Source organism: Macrobrachium nipponense, chromosome 15 (genome assembly GCF_015104395.2).
Source record: "Macrobrachium nipponense isolate FS-2020 chromosome 15, ASM1510439v2, whole genome shotgun sequence".
Taxonomy (NCBI): Eukaryota; Metazoa; Arthropoda; class Malacostraca; order Decapoda; family Palaemonidae; genus Macrobrachium; species Macrobrachium nipponense.
Window position 1 is genome coordinate 39,631,711 of NC_087208.1, and position 22,539 is coordinate 39,654,249.

The 22,539-nt window shown below is 35.7% G+C and overlaps 2 protein-coding genes and 1 pseudogene across 4 annotated transcripts in view; all 3 read left to right on the top strand.

Annotated features, from left to right (window-relative positions):
* The window catches only part of LOC135227142 (pro-resilin-like), an 81,463-nt pseudogene extending 61,751 nt beyond the window's left edge, over positions 1 to 19,712 (top strand).
* The window catches only part of LOC135227139 (pro-resilin-like), a 212,272-nt gene continuing 192,148 nt past the window's right edge, over positions 2,416 to 22,539 (top strand). Inside the window, exons 1-3 of one of the 3 annotated variants that reach the window (XM_064267023.1) lie at positions 2,416 to 2,444; positions 6,779 to 6,859; positions 7,061 to 7,472. In XM_064267023.1, the coding sequence (XP_064123093.1) occupies positions 2,433 to 2,444; positions 6,779 to 6,859; positions 7,061 to 7,381 (414 nt within the window). In that variant the 5' untranslated portion in view covers positions 2,416 to 2,432 and the 3' untranslated portion in view covers positions 7,382 to 7,472. Of the gene's footprint in view, positions 2,445 to 6,611; positions 6,642 to 6,778; positions 6,860 to 7,060; positions 7,473 to 22,539 lie in introns of those variants that run through there. The other 2 variants (XM_064267022.1, XM_064267024.1) reach the window with 2 other exon arrangements.
* On the top strand, positions 12,830 to 14,203 carry LOC135227141 (pro-resilin-like). Its single transcript, XM_064267026.1, has 3 exons — positions 12,830 to 12,891; positions 13,590 to 13,673; positions 13,802 to 14,203. The coding sequence occupies exons 1-3, from the start codon at positions 12,880 to 12,882 to the stop codon at positions 14,114 to 14,116; spliced, it is 411 nt and encodes a 136-aa protein (XP_064123096.1). The 5' UTR covers positions 12,830 to 12,879; the 3' UTR covers positions 14,117 to 14,203.

Below are 22,539 nucleotides of genomic sequence, written 5' to 3' on the forward strand. Positions count from 1 at the left end.
TGGTAGACATTAGAGGTGCCTCACACTGAGGGACCTGGGGCAACCCGAACAAAATGTAAGGTCTGTAAGGTAAGGTCTCCCTCTCTCTCTTGGGGATTTTGATACGAGTATGTTTTCAAGAATCATTTTTAGAGCTGTATGCCCTTTATATTTATATGTATGTACATACACCTGTATGTATGCAAATATGTATACAGTATATATATTTGTGTATATATGTACATGAATACATATATGTGTGCATGTATATATGTTTCTGTTGTTCTCTTCTTAGCCACCAATGGTATTTGTTTGTTTTTGTCTAGAAATGGGATCTAGGTTATCGTCTCAGGCCATCTGTGGAAAATACGAAAACACTCGTCTTTGGAAAAATAACAATCATATATTTTTGAAAGTATCAGAAAAAATGTAATTAATATTGTCAGTATCTTTTATATTATTATGAAGACAGCAGAATGTTCTTTTCTGATTGCACGTAGTCAGAAAAAGGATACAAAAGCAGGTTTTTGGTCAGAAACAAGAGAAAAAAGCGTTGCGCAAATATTGGGTAGGCAATGCCATGGTCAGTTCCAATATTTATTCACTCGTAGCTCATGGAGTAATAGCAAAAGTCCCTCTGCTTTCAATCGAGTAGAGAGAAATCACAAGAAACGATCTGAAGTGACGTGAAGTTGTACTGTGGATCTAGGAGGAAAAGAAGAAGGAAGGAAGAAGAAAAGAAGAAGAAGAAGAAGAAGAAGACGAAGAAGAAAAGAAGAAGAAGAAGAAGAAGAAGAAGAAGAACAGTGATTCTTCAAGCCTTTTATTGCATCTGATGTTAGTTTCTGAGTTTTCAGTAAAAGTAAACTCCACAGCTTACACTCTTTCGAAATCGCTTAGAAAACTTGACCCATGATCAATGGAACAATCCTTCTACATTTCACTTTCATTCTTAGGTCATGACCAATGAGTAGCTGATAGGAATTTCTTCATATTTTTAACAATCGTAGGATGGATTCCAAGACGAAAAATTTGGGTTTTTATTCATCGTAGATGATAAGGACCGCGTCATGTGATTCACTTTTTCTTTTATACTTTGGTAAAACGTCAATATATATTTTCTCATGTGGCATTCAGATATGGATGCTATTCCTTAAATGGACAAAACTATAAGAATAAAATCAGCTAAATATCAGAAAATAAATATTGAATAGATTTGCTTGTTTTTATTTCTAACAGTGTAGCGTTGTTTATTTTAATAATTGTTACTGAAACGGTAAATAGAAAAACATCATTTTTACGTTCCTCAATTGAAAAAAAGCACGGAATACCTTTTTATCATTCGTAAAAAAAATGATGTAAACGTTGAATAATGAGAATGATACGTTTTTGAAAGTAAGCAACTCCTCTTCTTTATGAAATCAATAGTATTCTAAAACTCTCAGCTGAAATAAAGGATAACGATCATTATCTCGAAACGTAGCTACAAGTCTGTTGGGATATTCTTAATGATCCTGGACAACCACAAACATTTTTCTACTTATACCTAAAATATTTTCATGAACAGAACACTAAATACTAAAATAAGAACCCATTTCATAGTTTCGTCAATCTAGAGTTTGAGAAATGACGAAAATGTTCTTTGAAGGATCTGGTTCTTATGCTGTATCAATCCATATTTCCTAAATAATCTGCTTTGTGCCTTCAAATAGTCCATATATATCTGTGATTACATTCCCAACTGCATACTAATGTAAGATAACCCGGTGATCCACTCAATAAAAAACCTTTATTATATTTTCATATGCGGTAGGTATTCAAAATGACGATTTTGAATACGTATCGTTAAGACGGCAGTAAAGAAAGGATTAATTTATAAAATAAGCTAAAAATATTTTTCCAGCCTTCATTTTAAATATTCCTCTAATTATGCCACATTGTAGAGAGAAATTTTAAATTTTGAGAATATCTCAAACCAGATTCTTATAAAAAAAAAACAATGTAAGAAATAAACAAAAGGATTTTGTTGCAACTTTTACAAAACTCTTAAAAACCATACAATAAAATTCTATGACGATGTATACGTAGTTATTTTACGGAAAGAAATATTGATAAGCTATATTGAAAATTTTGTAAAGTAAGATAAAGATTTAAAGGCCACAGGGATATTTTTTTAACGAACAATTTTTTAAAATATTATTTAAAGTAAGGAAGGTGTAAAGCAAATAAAAACTAAAACTTAACATATCTAACATATATAATTTTCTAGTTTATTGGGGAGGAATCACAATTGCCTCTTGCTATGTGACAGAATCTCTTTGGAAATCCAACAGGAAAAACTTGTTTTAGAATCGATTACCTGACTCCACCCACCTTTGCAGTTTGTGGTATATAAACGAATCTGGAGGCAGGACAAAGCATCAGTTTACTCTCGAGACTCCAACAAGATCATCATGGTTGCCAAGGTAAGGAATGAGATGTTCTCAGTAAGATACATGTAATTAGAGTATGTATATGTGCTTGGGTATATGCAAATGATATATGCTAGTTAAGTCATACGATTTATATCAATAGTAATCATGTGTTTCAAATGGCATTTCAGGTCGTCTTCGCTCTGTTGGGCTTAGTTGCCCTCGTGGCTGCCGACAGCTTCGAAAGCTTCGAAAGATACTCCCGCCCAAGGGTGAGTTTTCTTAGCATTTTTTTGAATTATAATGAAATTAAATATAAAAGAAATGAGGTCGAATTACTGGAAACCTCAAAGAACCGAAGACTCAGACTGAAGATACCGTCTCCTCTCCCCCGCAGTCTCCTCAGGATCCGCTGAGTCCTTCGAGTCCGGCGAGGCTCGTTACAACTTCGACTGGGCCGTCAACCACGGCCCTCCCGCAACGACTTCGGACACCAGGCCGGCCGGGGACGGCGAGAACACCCAGGGATCCTACTTCGTCCACTCCCCGACGGCCGCCTGCAGAAGGTGGCCTTCCGCGCCTCTGACGACGACGGATACATCGCCGAGGTCACCTACTCCGGTGAGGCTCAGTTCCCCGACTCCTTCGAATCCTACGAGTCCCGTGAGGCTCCCAGGAGGTTCTACTATGCTCCAACGAGTCCAACGTAAATCTTGAAGTTCCTCTGAAGACGGTTTAGGTTGTAACTACACTGTTGTCTCCCTGTACATTTTTTGTAATAGGTATGCCTTATTTATTTCAATAAACTATTATATTTTCATCATTCTATTATATACCTAGAGCACAGATCCAATCCTGTATCAATGATAAAGCTAAAATAGTTATATTTCCTTACTTATCGATACTGTCAATCATAAGATGTAAGTAAAATTAAACTTATCCTTTTATAATATGACTAGCTAAAGATATATATATATATATATATATATATATATATATATATATATATATATATGTATATATATATATATATATATATATATATATATATGTATATATATATATATATATATATATATATATATATATATATATATATATATATATATATATATTAGAGTTGCAAGTGAATTTTACCGAAAGAAATATTTTTGGGAATTATACGACTTTCTTTGTACGCATATGTAATGTATCTATATATAATGTCTATATAATATATACACACATATTTTATGTCAACATCAGCAGCCTTTTTTTTGGTTAAGAAGAAGTCATGTTTATAGACGCGGACCATCTGTTTTCTGACAGTATCAGAAAATCAAAATGAAGATTCGTAACGTATTCTTCATGATCATTAAAGAAAACGGAATGTTTCTCTGTAATTGCACGAAGTCCGTACATGGGATACAGAAGTACTGCTGAACCAGAAACAAGAGAAAACACCGTTGCCTAAGAAACCAGTTAAGCTCATGGAACAAACTAATTTGTTCATCTTGTTTTCAAAGCCAAGCAGAAAGAAATCCCAAAGCAAGTATTAGGTGAGGTGAGGTGTCTACGGATTAAGTTCATCCCAGGCACACTACTGTGGCGCTCGCACGAGAGAATCCCCGAGACCTTCGAGGCGAGATCCTCGACTTCTCCCAAGACCGGCCTGACCAATGAGAATGCAACTCTAGGTACGAGCCCGCTATAAAATACCGCCCCGCAAACTTTCTTGCCAGTCTCTTCAACCGACTCGTCCGAAGATGACCTGCGAGAAGGTCGAACGTCACGTGATACCAGCTATACGAGCTATACCAGCACCAATACCAGCCCTTAAAACCAAAGACGACCCCGGCCCGACTGAACTACTCTGACGGAATAATACCGGCACTGACGACGACCCCTGCTTGACCTCGACCTGATATCCTGTTCTAATAAAAGATTTCCTTCAGCATTTACAATTTTTTGAAAATTCCCAACATGTATATTGGCCAGTTACTCAGAAACATCGCTGAGCCTGAGAAGCGAATTGTAAGGAAAATAGAAAAAAACAATATATAAAAGCAACTCGCTTAATTCTGCCATCCTTTTTAACAGCATTTGCCTAAAAGAGGGTCTTCTACCAAAATAATAATAATAATAAGAAGAAGAAGACTTTTTTTGGCCTCTCATTGTGGACGAGTCAGGGCAAATTAGATCACAGTCGAAAATCTTTTCGACATTGCTTAGAACACTTGATCCAGAGTCGATGGAATAATCCTCCTGGATTTCGTTTGAATTCTTTGGTCATGACATTATTATTATTATTATTATTATTATTATTATTATTATTATTATTATTATTGTTATTATTATTATTATTATTATTATTATTATTATTATTATTATTTCAACAGATAAAACTTATTCACATGGAACAAGCACATAAGGGGTTACTGACGTATAATTCACGCTTCCAAGGATTGATGATTCCGACATCCTACCGCAGACCCAGCAGTGCAGCAGTAACTGGTCATGATGCAGAGAAAGTGATTTTCCAACAACCTTGGTGAGACGCGAACCCGCGACATCTGACTGGCAACCACGACACTAACCACTATCCCTTTACATTTCCGAAAATTATAAGTTGGTTTTCCAGGGTAAAAATATATTTGAGCTTTTTATTTACCTCAATTGCTATGCACCGTTTAATATGATTCCCCCTGTTTTTTAATTTATTTAATGATAAATATAATATTTTTTCTTCTTGGAACCATAGATCCCGTTCCTGCGTCTGCTAGAAATATGGAAAAATAGTAAATCAGCCAAATCGCCATAGAATTGAACATATATCAATTTGATTCTGTGTTTATTTTTCATCGTATTATATTTCCATTATTCAACTTTTGTTATCCAAATGGGAACTTTACACTTGAAATTCTATATACTGAATTAAAAAGAAAATCTTCAGATAGCTTCGGATTTGCATAAAAAACCCGAAGAAAAAATTAATGAAAAAGTCTTTGAAAAGATGCAGCATTATTTCACTGAAAAATCCTTTCAACATTAAAAAAAAATCTTTTTTTATATACGTATCCACGAGTCATTAGGAACCTCCATAATTTTCTTGACAAACAAGACAATTTTTGACTCATAACTAAAAAAAATAAAGCTAATTAAAAGTAACTAAACATCAAAATTAGGAACAGTTCGTAACTACGTCTTCCCAGAGTTCGTAAGGATCGTGAACAACGAAAACGATTCCCTGTAAGGTTTCCATGATCAGCGAGGTCACCATATATTGAATTCAGAAGTGAGCTCCCTCTGTGGTATTGTTTACTGACTGTGAAATGACGAAGGGATAAGCCAAAGAAAATTCGGAAATTTTTTCTTAGAAGGATCAAGGTCTTCGGAGTCAATAATAATATACGTCCTTAATAATCTGATTCTGGTTTCTAAAAAACTCGCATATCCTCATTGATTTTCTTAAAACAGCATCTAAATTATAGTTACATTAAATTACACTTTGCTTTGTAGTTGATGCAAAAAATACAGTGATGTATTCACTACTAACACTGTCTGCTTGGAGAAACAAATATAATGGAATATGAGTTAGGTTAAATGATCCAAATGAGAAATATATATGTTCAGTTTTATGAACTACCCATGAAGTTAAAAAAATTGAGGGCAACAAAGGTTATATTCATAAAACCTATCTAAATATGTTCATCTGTCCTCATTTGAAATATATATCTTCTCCAGCGGTAAACTAGAGAGAATGATTGAAGTCAGATTCGCACAAAACAAAAATATGAGAAATAAATGAAAAATATTTTTATTCCAGAATAAAAAATTTCATGAAGAATTTTATTCTAAAATTCTTCATGAAATAAATTCTATGATTAGAAATGTTGTTCTCTTAAGGAAAGAAACATTAATGCGATATTGATATATTTACAATGAATCAAAATAAAAAAATAACAAGTCTCCCAGGAATATTTTTCATCAATTTGATTTAAATACTCTATAAAGCAGAAAGGTGCAGAGGTCTGTAATAACTAAAACTTGATATGTGTCTTAGAGACTTTATTTAGTTTATCAAGGAGGAATCATCATTGCAGCTTACTAAAGTGACAGAAACTCTTTGGAAATCTAACAGAAAAACTTGTTTTAGAATCGATTACCAAAACCCCACCCTCTTTTGCAGTTGTGGTATATAAACGATTCTGGAGGTAAGACAAAGCATCAGTTTCCGCTCGAGACTCCAACAAGATCATCATGGTTGCTAAGGTAACGAATGAGATGTTCTTAATAAGATATAACTAATTAGACTTTGTATATAAACTCAGGCATTTGTGAATGATAAATGCCAGTTATTTCATATGATTTGTAGCAATAGTAATCATGTGTTTCAAATGGCATTTCAGGTCATTATCGCTCTGGTGGGCTTAGTTGCCCTCGTGGCTGCCGACAGCTTCGAAAGCTTCGAAAGATACTCCCGCCCAAGGGTGAGTTTTATTAGCATTTTTCGTATGATCAATAAACTATACAGGGTGTCCATAAAATACCATTCTGAGCCATAAATACGTACTTGTAATGGTTCTGGGACTTTATGGACACCGTGTATTTTAAATAATTTTTTGTCGATATACTGAAACCTCAAACCACCGAAGACTCAGACTGAAGATACCGATTCCTCTCCCCCGCAGTTCTCCTCAGGATCCGCCGAGTCCTTCGAGTCCGGCGAGGCTCGTTACAACTTCGACTGGGCCGTCAACCACGGCCCCTCCCGCAACAACTTCGGACACCAGGAGGCCGGGGACGGCGAGAACACCCAGGGATCCTACTTCGTCCATCCTCCCGACGGCCGCCTGCAGAAGGTGGCCTTCCGCGCTTCTGACGACGACGGATACATCGCCGAGGTCACTTACTCCGGTGAGGCTCAGTTCCCGACTCCTTCGAATCCTACGAGTCCCGTGAGGCTCCCAGGAGGTTCTACTATGGCTCCAACGAGTCCAAGTAAATCTTGAAGTTCCTCTGAAGACGTTTTTAGGTTTTAACTACACTTTTGTTTCCCTGTACATTTTTGTAATAGATATGCCTTATTTATTTCAATAAACTATTATACCTAGAGCACTGCTCCAATCCCGTATTAATGATAAAGCTAAATAATATATTTCGTTTCTTATCGATACTGTCAGCCATAAGATGTGGCCAAATTAAACTTGTCGTTCTTATTATGATTGGCTAGAGAACGTTGCCTATGATTAAGAAATGGCAATGATTATCCTCTAATGCAGTCTTGAAAATTACTATTGTGTTTTTTTGTGTGGAAACAACCTGTGTCGTAAAGCTGGACTTTTCCAGTATTTTTGTATATTTGGGTATCACCTCTTTTGATACAACTAGTATTCTAGTATAACTTTGTAACACACACACACACACACACACACATATATATATATATAATATATATATATATATATGTATATATATATATATATATATATATATATATATATATATATATATATATATAATATATAACAACATTTTAACGACGAGACTTCTATGCAAACTTCAAGCGTAAGATTTTATTTATGATTAAATCCTTCTCATAATAAATTGTTACACTAAATTATACAGTAGTTTCACTTAAACCATTATAATAATAATAATAATAAGAATAATAATAATAATAATAATAATAATATAATAATAATAATAATAATAATAATAATAATAATAATAACATTTTAACGACGAGACTTCTATGCAAACTTCAAGCGTAAGATTTTATTTATGATTAAATCCTTCTCATAATAAATTGTTACAACTAAATTAGTACAGTAGTTCACTTAAACCATTAATAATAATAATAATAATAATAATAATAATAAAATAAATAATAATAATAATAATAATAATAATACAATGCGCAACTGGAATACAATACTTTACAAGCTCTGGAATAAGACTAGCAGAGGTTAATATCAGGAGAGGGATCTTCCAGGGCGACTCACTGTCCCCACTACTCTTCGAATAAAGCTATGATTCCCATGACAAAAGTACTGCAGAAGATGGATGCTGGGTACCAACTCAAGAAAAGAGGCAGCAGATCCATCTGATGTTCATGGACGACATCAAGCTGTATGGTAAGAGCATCAAGGAAATAGATACCCTAATCCAGACTGTAAGGATTGTATCTGGGGACATCAGGATGGAGTTTGGAATAGAAAAATGTGCCTTAGTCAACATACAAAAGGGTAAAGTAACAAGAACTGAAGGGATAAAGCTACCAGATGGGGACAACATCAAACACATAGATGAGACGGGATACAAATACCTGGGAATAATAGAAGGAGGGGGATATAAAACACCAAGAGATGAAGGACACGATCAGGAAAGAATATATGCAGAGACTCCAGGCGATACTCAAGTCAAAACTCAACGCCGGAAATATGATAAAAGCATAAACACATGGGCAGTGCCAGTAATCAGATACAGCGCAAGAATAGTGGACCAGAAAACGGGGAAACATGACAATACACAAAGCACTACACCCAAGAGCAAATACGGACAGACCATACATAACACGAAAGAAAGGAGGAGAGGACTGCTAAGCATAGAGGACTGCGTCAACATCGAAACACAGCACTTGGGCAATATATGAAAACCAGTGAAGACGAGTGGCTCAAGAGTGCATGGGAAGTAGGACTAATAAAAGTAGACGAAGACCCAGAAATATACAGAGACAGGAGAATTACAAGCAGAACAGAGGAATGGCACAACATATCAATGCACGGACAATACATGAGACAGACTAAAGAACTAGCCAGCGATGATACATGGCAATGGCTACAGAGAGAGCTCAAGAAGGAAACTGAAGGAACGATAACAGCGGGGACAAGATCAGGCCCACTAAGAACCAGATATGTTCAAAGAACGATAGATGGAAACAACATCTCTCCCATATGTAGGAAGTGTAATACGAAAAAATGAGACCATAACCACATAGCAAGCGAATGTCCGGCACTTGCACAGAACCAGTACAAAAAAGAGGCATGATTCAGTGGCAAAAAGCCCTAAGCTGGAGCCTGTGCAAGAAACACCAGCTACCTTGCAGTAATAAGTGGTACGAGCACCAACCTGAAGGAGTGATAGAAAACGATCAGGCAAAGTTCCTCTGGACTATGGTATCAGAACTGATAGGGTGATACGTGCAAATAGACCAGACGTGACGTTGATTGACAAAATCAAGAAGAAAGTATCACTCATTGATGTCGCAATACCATGGGACACCAGAGTTGAAGGGAAAGAAAGGGAAAAAATGGATAAGTATCAAGACCTGAAAATAGAAGTAAGAAGGATATGGATATTGCAGTGGAAATTGTACCCATAATCATAGGAACACTAGGCACGATCCCAAGATCCCTGACAAGGAATCTGGCAAAAGTAGAGGCTGAAGTAGCTTCAGAGGAGTGTGATCCTAGAAACGGCGCACATAGTAAGAAAAGTGATGGACTCCTAAGGAGCAGGATGCAACCCGGAACCCCACACGATAAATACACCAGGTCGAATTGGAGGACTGTGATAGAAAAAAAAAAAAAAAACAAAAAAAAAAAAAAGATTTTAAATACTGAAAAACGCGGTGAAATTAGGTGCATTAATTGGTTTTTTGAAAGACAAAATTAATTTTTGAATGTGTGTGTGTGTGTGTGTGTGTGTGCGCGCGTGTGTTTCAGCGTGCGTGTGCTTATGTGTGGGTGTAAGAAGGTTGGAGCAGGGGTACCCATGGAACTTTCGTTTGTATATCCAAAGCCAGCGTAGTAATAAAATAAGAGTGAGAATGTTGATATTAATATTACTCGACACTGATGGTGGGTAATAATATTAAATAATCTAATGAAAATATTACATTTATATAAGCAATGTCTATTTACTATAGGTTTCATAGATTTTTTTTCTCGCCTTCATAGAAATATCAACAATTAAACGTAATCTAAGTTAGAAAATAGAGTCCTTCAACATTCCAGTCCCATTCAGTAACAATTATTATTATGAATGTAAGAGGCATTGACCCCAAAATAGAATAGCGTTGACGTCATCAGAATCCCGGGTGAAAAGTTCAGAATGATCATCTTCGACGGTCAGCTTGATCGTTAATGACAGGTTCCGTAAGAAAATATTACGAAAAGGACGCACCTGAAAATGTAACGAGGAGAACGCTCTGGAAAATGAGACGTACAGAACGCGCCTCCAAAATATTTACCCCATTCTGGGGCAGACGGACTGAAACTCGAATTTCGTTTCTTAATGATAAATGATGCTGGCGTAACATTTCTTGCAATTGCTCAAGTGACCTACCTTGACCTTTTCTATCTAACGGGTGAGTTCAGCCTTATAATAGTGGCGAAGCATTCATATGATAAGGATTGTATCATGCGTTAGGTCATTTCAAATAATCTAGATGATGGGTTGTCCTATTTTTTCTTTAAATATGGAAATGACCATAAACTTCATATCATTTTAAATTGGTGCTTTCTCTTTTCAGGCATTTAATTATTATTTTTCATTTTTACATTTCATCTTCGTACCTAAACTAACTTTGCTATTGTGCAATGTTGTTACATATGAGGTCGCGTTGCACTAATTTTTTGTATCAAAATCTAGAATGTTTTTCTAGATCAGACGGTGAGAGAGAGAGAGAGAGAGAGAGAGAGAGAGAGAGAGAGAGAGAGAGAGAGAGAGAGAGAATGGAGTATATGTACTTGCGTATGCGTGAGTGTGTATCTGTGATAGGATCTGTGTAGGGAGGCACTTTGTAAAGATTTGGTCCAGTGATTTCAATGCGTCACAAGCAATAATCTAAGGTTTTTCCTCCATGTAATAATTGTCACTGTATTGATAATCATCTTTCGATGCAGTTTTTTTGTAGACAGAGGGAGATGACAGCATTACGTATTGCTAGCGAGGTAGCGTGTTTTGAAACCTTCAATTTAATCATTAAGATACTAAATCACTGTCCTTTAAGAGTAACCCAAAGAGAGGGAGAAAAATAGTGCTTCCATTGAAAAAACATTCTGCAACCGGTTTGATTCAATTAAACCTCTAAGTAGTTCCATGGGAAACATTGATTCCGGCTAATCACAAACGATCTCTTCTTCTTCTTCTTCTTCTTCTTCTTCTTCTTCTCTTCTTCTTCTTTTCCCTCTTCTTTTGGTTGAAATGGTGCTCGATCTTCTCGGCTTCTGAATGAATTCGAATCATTGTTTCAGGAATGCGCTTTCGTAATTTTTTTGACTAATTAGCGGCTTCTGTGATTTGAAGAGCGTCTCACTTCTACCTTAGACAAACATTCATATGCAAATTTTAGAGGTATATATATATATATATATATATATATATATATATATATATATATATATATATATAATATTTATATATATTTAGGATTACACATGCGTGAGTTTGTGTGCTTGTTACTATTCCCTGTAGAGAAAAAACAAACAAACAAAAATACAGTTATTTTAAATAACTGTTTTTGCAAGGAAGACATTTTCTCTACGTTGAAAGCATCAGTTTTTTTCTTAGAAGCTGATAAATGACCTCTTTTTAAACAATTTTGCTTTTGCTCTTTCTAATAGTCATAATAATTTCTCTATTGATTCTTTTGTTATCATTAAGGATACATAGTAAACACCTGTCACAATACTTACAACAGCTGTAAATGTCACAGGGATAATAATTAGAACAATAACTTTATGGTTCTTAAGTAATAATGAAAGAGATAAAATATGGAAAAATAGAAGGTGTAAAAGCTCGTTTTAACGTATTTCAAAGAGCCCATGTTGACTTTGGTTATGACCATGATGTATTTTTATTACAATTATTATGAGGGAAGCTATCGATAATAAGAAACAGAGCACTCAAAATTCATATAAAATAAGTTAGGTCATGATATTCGAGGTAAATGTTTTATTAATGAAACACACACACACTCACACACACACACACACACACACACACACACACACACAGAAAGAGAGAGAGAGAGAGAGAGAGAGAGAGAGAGAGAGAGAGAGAGAGAGAGAGAGAGAGAGTTCAACGCACTGTTACTTTAGCGAAATTTATCATTAGTTCGTCTTGTTGCATATGCACAGAAGTTAGGTTAGAAATGAATTTATCATCGTACGATCATAATAAGTGTCAGGTCAAGGTTGTCCACGAACGCCTTTGATAAATTAAACACTCACCCGGTGTAGGCGAGGAAGGAAAGTTTCCGACCGAGATGAAGTCACACGAGAAGATGTCGAAACGGAGGCAAAAAACGGAAAGAAAGAAGAAAAAGAAGAAGAAAGAGGGAAAAAGGAAAAGAAAAACTGGCTGAAGGAATGACTGAAACGGGCACCGCCCACCTCATACTTGACCAGAACGCGTATATATATATAACACGCATCGAGACGGGATGCAGTATCAGATTTTCTCTGGGAAATCTCTCTCTCTCTCTCTCTCTCTCATTGACAACATGATGGCGAAGGTAATATATATACATATTTATATATACATACATACATACAATACATATATATCTATCTATCTACCAATCTATATATATATATATATATATATATATATATATATATATATATATATATATATATATATATATATAAATAAATATATATATATATATATATATATATATATATATATATATATATATATATGTATATATATATATATATATATATATATATATATATATATATATATATATATATATATATATGTTTTCCGAGTGTTTAAAATGTTTCTGAGTCTGCTGAAACACTAAATTCAGGTGATGCCTTTATCTATACAAAGGCTTGCAAGAATTTGGTTTATTTACAATTAGTAAAAGGACTTTATTCTTGTAACGGTTTTAGATGTAACCTTTGCCAAAAATATTTTGTAAAATATTTGCTTGAATAGTGATTTAGAATGCAACTTTTGACAAATGTTTGAGAGTACTTAATTTTTAATAATAACGAGTAAAAATGCCTCAGAGACTTCTTCTGAAGTACTGATACGGGATCAACACTTTAGACATAATTCTGAGACTACCAAACAAGTCCAAAAAGCCTTACTGCTTCAGTTGTAAAGATAAGATCGTATTCACGAACTTGCGAACTGAAGTTATTTTTTCATGAAGGCGAAGCTTTAGAGAAATAATTACATGATGTTCTTCATTTTCAGGTCCTCGTTGTGTTCTTAGGCTTGGCTGCCCTCGTGGCCGCTGACAGCTTCGAAAGATACTCCTATTCCGCCCCACGGGCAAGAGTAAGTAAAGTTTTTTATTGTTTGCAGTAAGTTATTTCCATTTATATGTTGAATTATAGCTCCAGCATAAAACGAGGAAAATTTATGTCGAGGCAGATCAGCTCCTGACGACCACTCTCCTTCCCCAGTTCTCCTCTGGCTCCGCCGAGTCCTTCGAGTCCGGTGAGGCTCGTTACAACTTCAACTGGGCCGTCAACCACGGCCCCTCCCGCAACGACTTCGGACACGAGGAAGCCGGTGACGGAGAGAACACCCAGGGATCCTACTTCGTCCACCTCCCCGACGGCCGCCTGCAGAAGGTGGCCTTCCGTGCCTCTGATGACGACGGATACATCGCCGAGGTCACCTACTCCGGTGAGGCTCAGTTCCCCGACTCCTTCGAATCCTACGAGTCCCGCGAGGCTCCCAGGAGGTTCTACTATGGCTCCAACGAGTCCAAGTAAATCTCTTCTTTCCCATGACCTGAGAATACGTACAAGTCTTATTGCCTCTGATGTAATTTATTCATTTATTTAAATAAAAATGCAATAAAAAAGCTGGTTAAATTTCCTTTAATATTAGTTTTAGATTCTTTAAGAAGGTAACTTGGGACCTAAGTCAAACGACAGTTGCATTTCCTATGGATACGTGGAATGATTACAAATAGAAAGGATTGCAAAGTTAAAGAAGCCGTTATAAAGTATATTCAGTTTTACCAAAATATATATTGTTGCAAAGTTTACGAAAGAGTGTTTCTTGTGATATTATCAAATCTAGATCCGTATGAAATTTATGAAGAAAGAAATAACATACAAGATATGTCGTAAGCTTGGTAAAGTAGTATAGAAAACCCTCTACTGAGACCGCTGAAGATCTGTCACACTACCTATAAGACTTGGTAAAACTCAAGATACAGTGACAAGGAATGCAGGGGTGCCCGGGGCAATGGCCCCTCCTACGGTCACTATTTCCCTGGGCATTTAAAGAAGACTTTGATGCCCTAGGATTGGTTAGGTTAAGAGCAAGAGGCCAGTGTACAAATGGAGTTACATGGTACTGTAAAATGACAGGTGAAGGAATTTTGAACTCCCGTCAAATTTTACTGAAGAACGATTCTAGGATTTAATCTGAAGAGAACAACCAACCGCTTATACAGGTCGTGCGGTTAGGTGGTACCTCAGTATAATGGTGCTAATATTTTGCAATGCTAGTGGTGCGTCGAACTTAAAGGAATCACTTACAAAAAACAGGAGGTTCTCGAGTAAAATTAAGCTTTAGAAAAGTGGCTGAACAAAAAGAAGTTGCATAATTTGTCTAAGTAATAAGCGTTTGTTGGAGAAATAAAATCAACAATACCAGTACTACTTCTTTTAAGAAAAACCAAGGTTCCTGAAGCACGCCAGTATTATAATAATAATAAGAAAACGTCATCTCAAGCAGTTAATATGAATACTATATGGATATAAGTAATATGTGATCATTACTGGAAACTCATGTCTTATTAGATAAGCGATTCTGAAGCACTAAAATAAAAAAAAAAAGAATAAGTCAAGGTTACACCTGTTATGCTAAAGTTCAATATGCACTTAAATAGGAAAGTGAAAAGGTTAATCCCCGAGGTCTAGTTTTTCAGGTGATGAGATTCAAAGAGACTTACTAAATACCGTATTAATTTTTCCCTGCATATCTGTTAAAAGGGCAGAAACTTTATATAGCAAATATAAAATTATAGATTCCATTATTTCTGTATCTTTAGAGAGAGGATGGCAACATAAAAACCAAGAACCTTCAATAGGAATTCTGCTGTCCCTAAATCAAGACTAATAAATGCATTGCAATTATTTATCTGCTAAATATTCGTCAACTTGTATATATATATATATATATATATATATATATATATATATATATATATATATATTTGTGTGTGTGTGTGTGTGTGTGTGTGTGTGTATGCATATGAATTGTATGTGTATATATACTTGTGTGTATATATATATATATATATATATATATATATATACTATATATATATATATATATATATATATATATATATATATATATACATATAATGTGTGTATACATATAAAGTAGTTTTCTTATACAGTTTTTGGAGTAATATTTATATTCATAAAATAGCTATAAAGTTAACCTTTATTCAAATAAAAATCTGAAACGTTGAGTCCTTGAACCACAAAAATCATGGTGTCAAATTGAAATGTTCAGTCTATTCATTATCATCTCTAATTTTTTTCTTTCTGAAATTGCATGATCTGTCAAACCCTCACTTTAGATTACGCCACAGCGGACGATATGAGAAAATGAAATCAAAATGGCTTTTTATTGCAACACGACGAAGGCAACAAAGAAGTAGAAAATGGTGAAACGAAAGAATTTAAGGACTGGAGGTTCGCCCCTGACATTTTCCTAATCAAATTACAGCAATGGAACGTAAACCTAATATTTTCAGCTTAAGAAAGTCAACGACTGCTTTCTCGCACGAACTTCAGCCCGATGGATTTGCCTCGTCATTGTTGTCATTATTCTCGTCCTCCTCGTAGGAAGGAGAGTGCCGTTTGTGCACTCCTTCACGTGGTGCACTGTAGGCATAACTGAAGAGTGTTTGAAACGTCTCTTTGGCCCCTAGCTGCACCCACTTCTTAGACTTGTAGCGGTAGCACCGTCAGTGCAGTTTACGTGGTGCCCTGTAGGCATTACCAAAGAGTGTTTGCAACGTCCCTTCGGCCCGTAGCTGCACCCAAATTTTAGCCTTTTATTTTACCTCCATTCCCCAGACTTCCTTTCTTTCACTTTGTTATCCAACCTCTCTAATTCTTACTGCAGTTGTGGGGTTTTAGTTCCTCGTACAGTCCTATTGATTCTCTTGAGCTCCATCTCAATCCTTTCACCGTCTTGAAGGCTGGATGGCCGAAAGCACCCAAGTGCTTAGCTTGACAGCCTGACTCTCATAAACCAGTCATTATTAATTCCGTCTTACTGACTTTTTTTTTCTTTAACCCATTTACCTGCCGTAACGTAAGGCAACAGAAGCCTCGCTGGCTGGCTGGCGAGTCTCTAGAGAAATCTCCCAACAAAAGGGAGGGCCAAGGACGCGTTGCTTCCGATTTCTTTCGTTGCCCGTCTGGTGGTCGACTTCTTTATCTCGACGGAGCTGCCGTTGCAAGACATCGTCCGACGGCTCCCCCCCCCACCCCGCCCACCACCCCTAGGACCTTGGACTAGTATGCGCTGCTGAGAAATTTCCCAATTGGAATTTTTGACAGGAAGACGATGCTGTAAATCGACTCTCGGTGGATGGGGCGTCGACGTGATGGACGTCTTTTGGCAGCTGATGAGAGTAATGTGGAGTAGAGGACTTTTCATGTAGCCTGGACTAATGATATGTAATGATTGTTATCCGTAATAGGATTCTCAGTATTTTACCAAATGTCAGAGATTTGCGAGTAATCACTTGGCGTTTACTAAGTTCTGTATGTACTATATATATATATATAATATATATTATATAAGATATATATATATATATATATATATATATATATATATATATACACATATATATATACATACATACATACTATATATATATATATATATATATATATATATATATATATATATATATATCTAATAAAAGGAGCCCATACACCAAAATATAGAGAGGAGTGACTATATTTCAGAGACTTGCTGTCTCTCTCTTCAGGTATATGAATGAGAAAAGTTTACAGAAAAGGTGGTAGATTTATACCAAGAGATCCGTCCACAAGTAAGCCATTTAGGTCACCCCGCTGATAATCTTCCTTTAATATTCTTAAGCGTTGGTTGAATAAAAACTTGGTCGACGACATCCGAAATCCACGCCCCTTTTGAGATGTTCATTACCTGCTTCTCTTTTATTAAGGCCGATTCCATCATTTGACTCTTGTACCCGGCAGTTGCTGCTATAAAATTACACGTGACATTCTGTTGTTACAGAACATTTTTGCCAGTCATATATATATATATATATATATATGTATGTGTGTGTGTGTTTGTGTGTGTATGTAGTATGTGCGTGTACATATGCATATAAACATATATTTATAATACATATGTATATATATATATATATGTGTGTGTGTGTGTGTGTGTGTATATGAATATGTGTGTGTGCGTAAATGCAAAACAAACTATATACAATACGTGCATTCATCCATGCCACCACATGTAATTGATTGCGTAATTCATACCTAGTAGCAATGACGCACCCAAACACTTCCATATCCGCGATATTAAAACTTATTACAATCTGACATTATGCCCTGTGAGGAATTCTTAAAAACTCACTGATATTAGTGACAACAAAAAATTTGTTTCAAACTGACGCAAAGGAACAAAAAAAAAAAACTTAAGATACATTATGGATTACTGTGATGATGTGCATGCTTTTTTAGATGAACTTGGATGTTTCGACGTTCGTAGAGATATACACACACTTAGAGTATATGTAAGAGTTTGGTAGTATATCAACAAGCGCATATGCAAAAGTATATTTGTATAAAGATATTTTCTTTTAGTGCAGAGTAGCCCAAGGAAGAATGATGCTTCTATTATCTGTTATGTGAAGTATTATGCATACCCATGCATGCACGTACACACACATAAATATGTACCTACATACATACATATATGCATATTCAAATATATATATATAGTATATATATATATATATATATATATATGTATATATATATATATACATATATATATATATATATATATATATATATATATATATATATATATAATATATATGTATAGTGTCTGTGTCTGACTACAATATTAGTGTTAAAGTAAAGGGGGGGCGGGTTGGTTGCGAAAGGAATTTTGACATGACTGATATTATCAAAACAATAGGGACTAAGAAGTGGGATTATTATCCTTGGGATAATAGCACTTCAATATGATTTCAGAAATACGATGGTAACACTGAAATTATCGCTGATTTCAAGGAAGTTCATTACTAATGTTATAATACATTATTTTTCACAAACGTATCTACCAAAATATTGCACACGAATTCAATGTTATTTTTTCCTGCAGACGTTATGCGCAAAAGAAGCGTGAAGTCAAAGGACGTTTGGAAATTGGGCCACAAAAACTGGACTTAGGAGGGAAGGCGTTGCCCACCAGCCAAGTCTTCTTTGCCGAATATATATAAAGATGGCTAAAGAGGACAAGGCAGTGTACTCATCTTGAGGCTTCGACGAGAACAAGATGCATTTTAAAGTAATGCTCAACTACTCACATTTTGAGGCATTGCTGATATTGTATAAAATAGCCTGAGAATGATGATAGCCTCAGAGTAGAGAAACATTACTTACAGGTTCACCTTCTACTTTTCTTGTTATTGTAATTTCTTGTGGTTCCTTTCGTAGGTTGCTTTGGTAGTGTTGGGTTTGGCTGCCCTTGTTGCAGCTGACAGCTTCGAGAGCTTCGAGAGATATTCCTACGCTCCACCCAGGCCAAGGGCAAGAGTAAGTAACAATGGGCCTTAGGCTATTTACTAGTTGTAAGCTATACTTCATTATAAGTCTTTTTTATTTAAATATCTACATAAAATAACATATTTTTATTTAAATATCTACATGGAATAAAACATCAAGATATGAATGAGTCTATTATAGAGTAATAATCCTGCCTTCCTTTCCAGTTCTCCTCAGGATCCGATGAGTCCTACGAGTCCAGCGAGGCTCGTTACAACTTCAACTGGGCCGTCAACCACGCCCCCTCCCGCAACGACTTCGGACACCAGGAGCAACGCGACGGAGACGACACCCAGGGATCCTACTACGTCCAGCTCCCCGACGGCCGCCTGCAGAGGGTCGCCTACCGCGTCGATGGTGACGACGGATACGTCGCCGAAGTCACTTACCAGGGAGAGGCTCGCTTCCCCGACTCAGACGAGTCCTTCGAGTCCGCGAGATCCCCCAGGTATGCGCTCCAAGGAGGTCCTACTTCGACTCCAACGAATCCAAGTAGATCTTGGACAAGGATCTCGGTGATGCTCCTGCTGAAGAAATTCCACGTCGATGAGATCACCTCTGGGTCTTCGATGTTGTATTTATTTATAATTTATGTGTAAATAAAGTAAAACTGAATTAAGAATTCTTTTAGTTGAATAACCTTCCAACTAGAATTTAGACTATGGATGCATTACTGAGGTCACCTACTCCTGCGATGTTCATTTCCCTGATTTCTTCGAATTCTACTTGTCTCGTGAAGCTCTCAGGAGCTTCTTTTATGTCACTGGTCCTGAATAATACAAGAATAACATCAGATATCCAGTAAATGGTTAGGTCTCTTCTATCTTAGATAATTATCTGAAATACTTTTGATATTGCAAAGTGTCAACAGAAAAAGCAAACAAGAAAAAGAAACGTAAAGGATAAACATTCTTCTATTGAGACCCACATTTGTTATTAAATAGACAAAATTGTCACTGACTTATTCTCTCTCTCTCTCTCTCTCTCTCTCTCTCTCTCTCTCTCTCTCTCTGTCTGTCTGTCTGTCTGTTCTGTTTGTCTCTCTCTCTCTAGTGTAAAATATCCTCTCTTGAGAGTCAGTACTAATTAGTCTGACCCACTTAGGCCATAATGTTTAGTTTTGGTCGCCATCCCAGAATGGTAAGGAAAGATTAGAAACAATAATAGTCAGAGAAACTCGAATAACGTCATCGGAGTCCAGAACGTCTTCATTTGGGCTCTTGGAAAACGTCTACTTAGAGGTAAGCTGAACAGGCACGTTTCAGACACTGTGGGAGCTTTCTTCAACTCAAGAGAGACTAACTGTGGAACAGACTACAAGCTAAGGTTGTGATTGATATTGCTACAGACCAATTGAAGCATAAGGTTGGAAAGTGATCGATATACCTGTTATTTATTTACTAATTTTTTTTATTTAACTCTTTAAAGGTGCCTTCTCGGATGGAATAGTAAGTCTTTAAAGCACCTCTCTCTCTCTCTCTCTCTCTCTCTCTCTCTCTCTCTCTCTCTCTCTCTCTCTCTCTCTCTCTCTCATAGGTTGCTGTAATAAATTACTACAAGTATTCTGTACATAATGTTACTATCGTCATTCTGTGAAAAAATATTAATAATAGAAAGAATGACCAGCAATATTACTAATTTAATTCTTCATCCACTGCAACGTTGTCAGCTCAGCTTGAGTTGTGTGTGTAAGATCATAGCAGGCTAATTAGCATCTGGCAAAATTTATAAATTCCCAATTATATAAAAAAAATTCTTCCTCAGCAAGTGACTTGAAAGTCATAGTTTTTTCATAACTGAAAGATAATTCTGGTTCTTAGACAGGTGTATTTCTTCGTTTCAGGATCAGAGAAATTCGGTGTTCAGTTCATGACCCACTCTAATCATTAAGTTTATTGTTCATCTACACTATTATCTATCGACAATATGAATCTGTTTTAGAAGGTGTGGATGGATGAATGGAATAGGTTAAGTAAAGGACATAACAGCAAAGGCTCTTATTCCCAGAGCAGCCTGTAATTGATAATATGGACGTTGGACTGCTTAAGAAGCTTCGAGGAGAATTGGTTTCTCGGGCCACAAGGAGCAGGTAGGAAATCTTTAAGCTCGTGTTGCTTATACATCCTCTGACTGAGAAACCTTCCCCTCCCCCCTTCTTTTAAATCTAATCCGTCATTCATAAACATTATGAAAAGACAATAGCATTTATCTATTTTCAAAATCTCTCACTTTGTCTTTCCTCAATACCAGAAAAGCATTTTAAACTTAATTCTTCTTGCCAAGAATATATCGTTTCCAACCCTTAATACTTTGGGGGCAAATGAGGTAATTTTCTGCCTATCCCTAACAAGACTTGTTATGCCTATATGTCTAGATATCAACTACTGACTAACTCTTCTAATTTTGCCTTCATTCACAATAAACGCTCAAAGTCATTAACAGAGGATTGCGTATCTTTCCTTTTTATGTTTTTAGCAATAACATGTCTTACGTTGCGTCGGTCGGAGAGAATGTTACAGGTACAAGTATCTGTCTCGGTGAATAGCTATCCAGAATTTTCTCGAAGCTCTGGTTTGTAAATTACTCTCTCTCTCTCTCTCTCTCTCTCTCTCGTTTTTTTGTATTTGTTAACATTATTATTGTTTGCAAACTCAGTAGTCAAGTAACAGCGTTTTGGTTTGAATATTTAGAATGTTCAGTTAATAATAATAATAATAATAATAATACAACAATTTGTAGTGTATAAAACAAACAGACGGAAATGAGATACATTTTACAAAGTAACCGCTTTTCTATTCAAACAATTATGAATATAAACAATGAGATAGGCAATTCATTGTAGGAGTAATTATGACCTTGTGTATTTATAGGTAATTCATTGTAGATAAAATACACCCTCCTTATTTATAGGTAATTCATTATAGATAAATATACCCTCCGTATTTAAGTAATTCATTGTAGGCAAATACACTTCCTTTATTCATAGGTAATTCATTATAGATAAATATACCCTCCGCATTTAGGTAATTCACTGTAGATAAATACACCCTCCGTATTTATAGGTAATTCATTGTAGATAAATACACCCTCCGTATTTACACCTTTATGCTGGTGGTGTTTTCTAAAAAAAATAATCGTGAAGGGTGAAATTTATTACGTTTTCCACTCAGGATATATATCATAATAAAAGAAGTATATTACCTTTTGTAAATAAGAAAAATAAAATGAGATTTTTTTTAGCAAACAATAACCAAGTAACGTTCACAAATCTTATCATAAACGTCAAATAAAAGATCATTAATTCCCTTCTCTTTTGGTCCCTGCAAGAAACAGCGGAA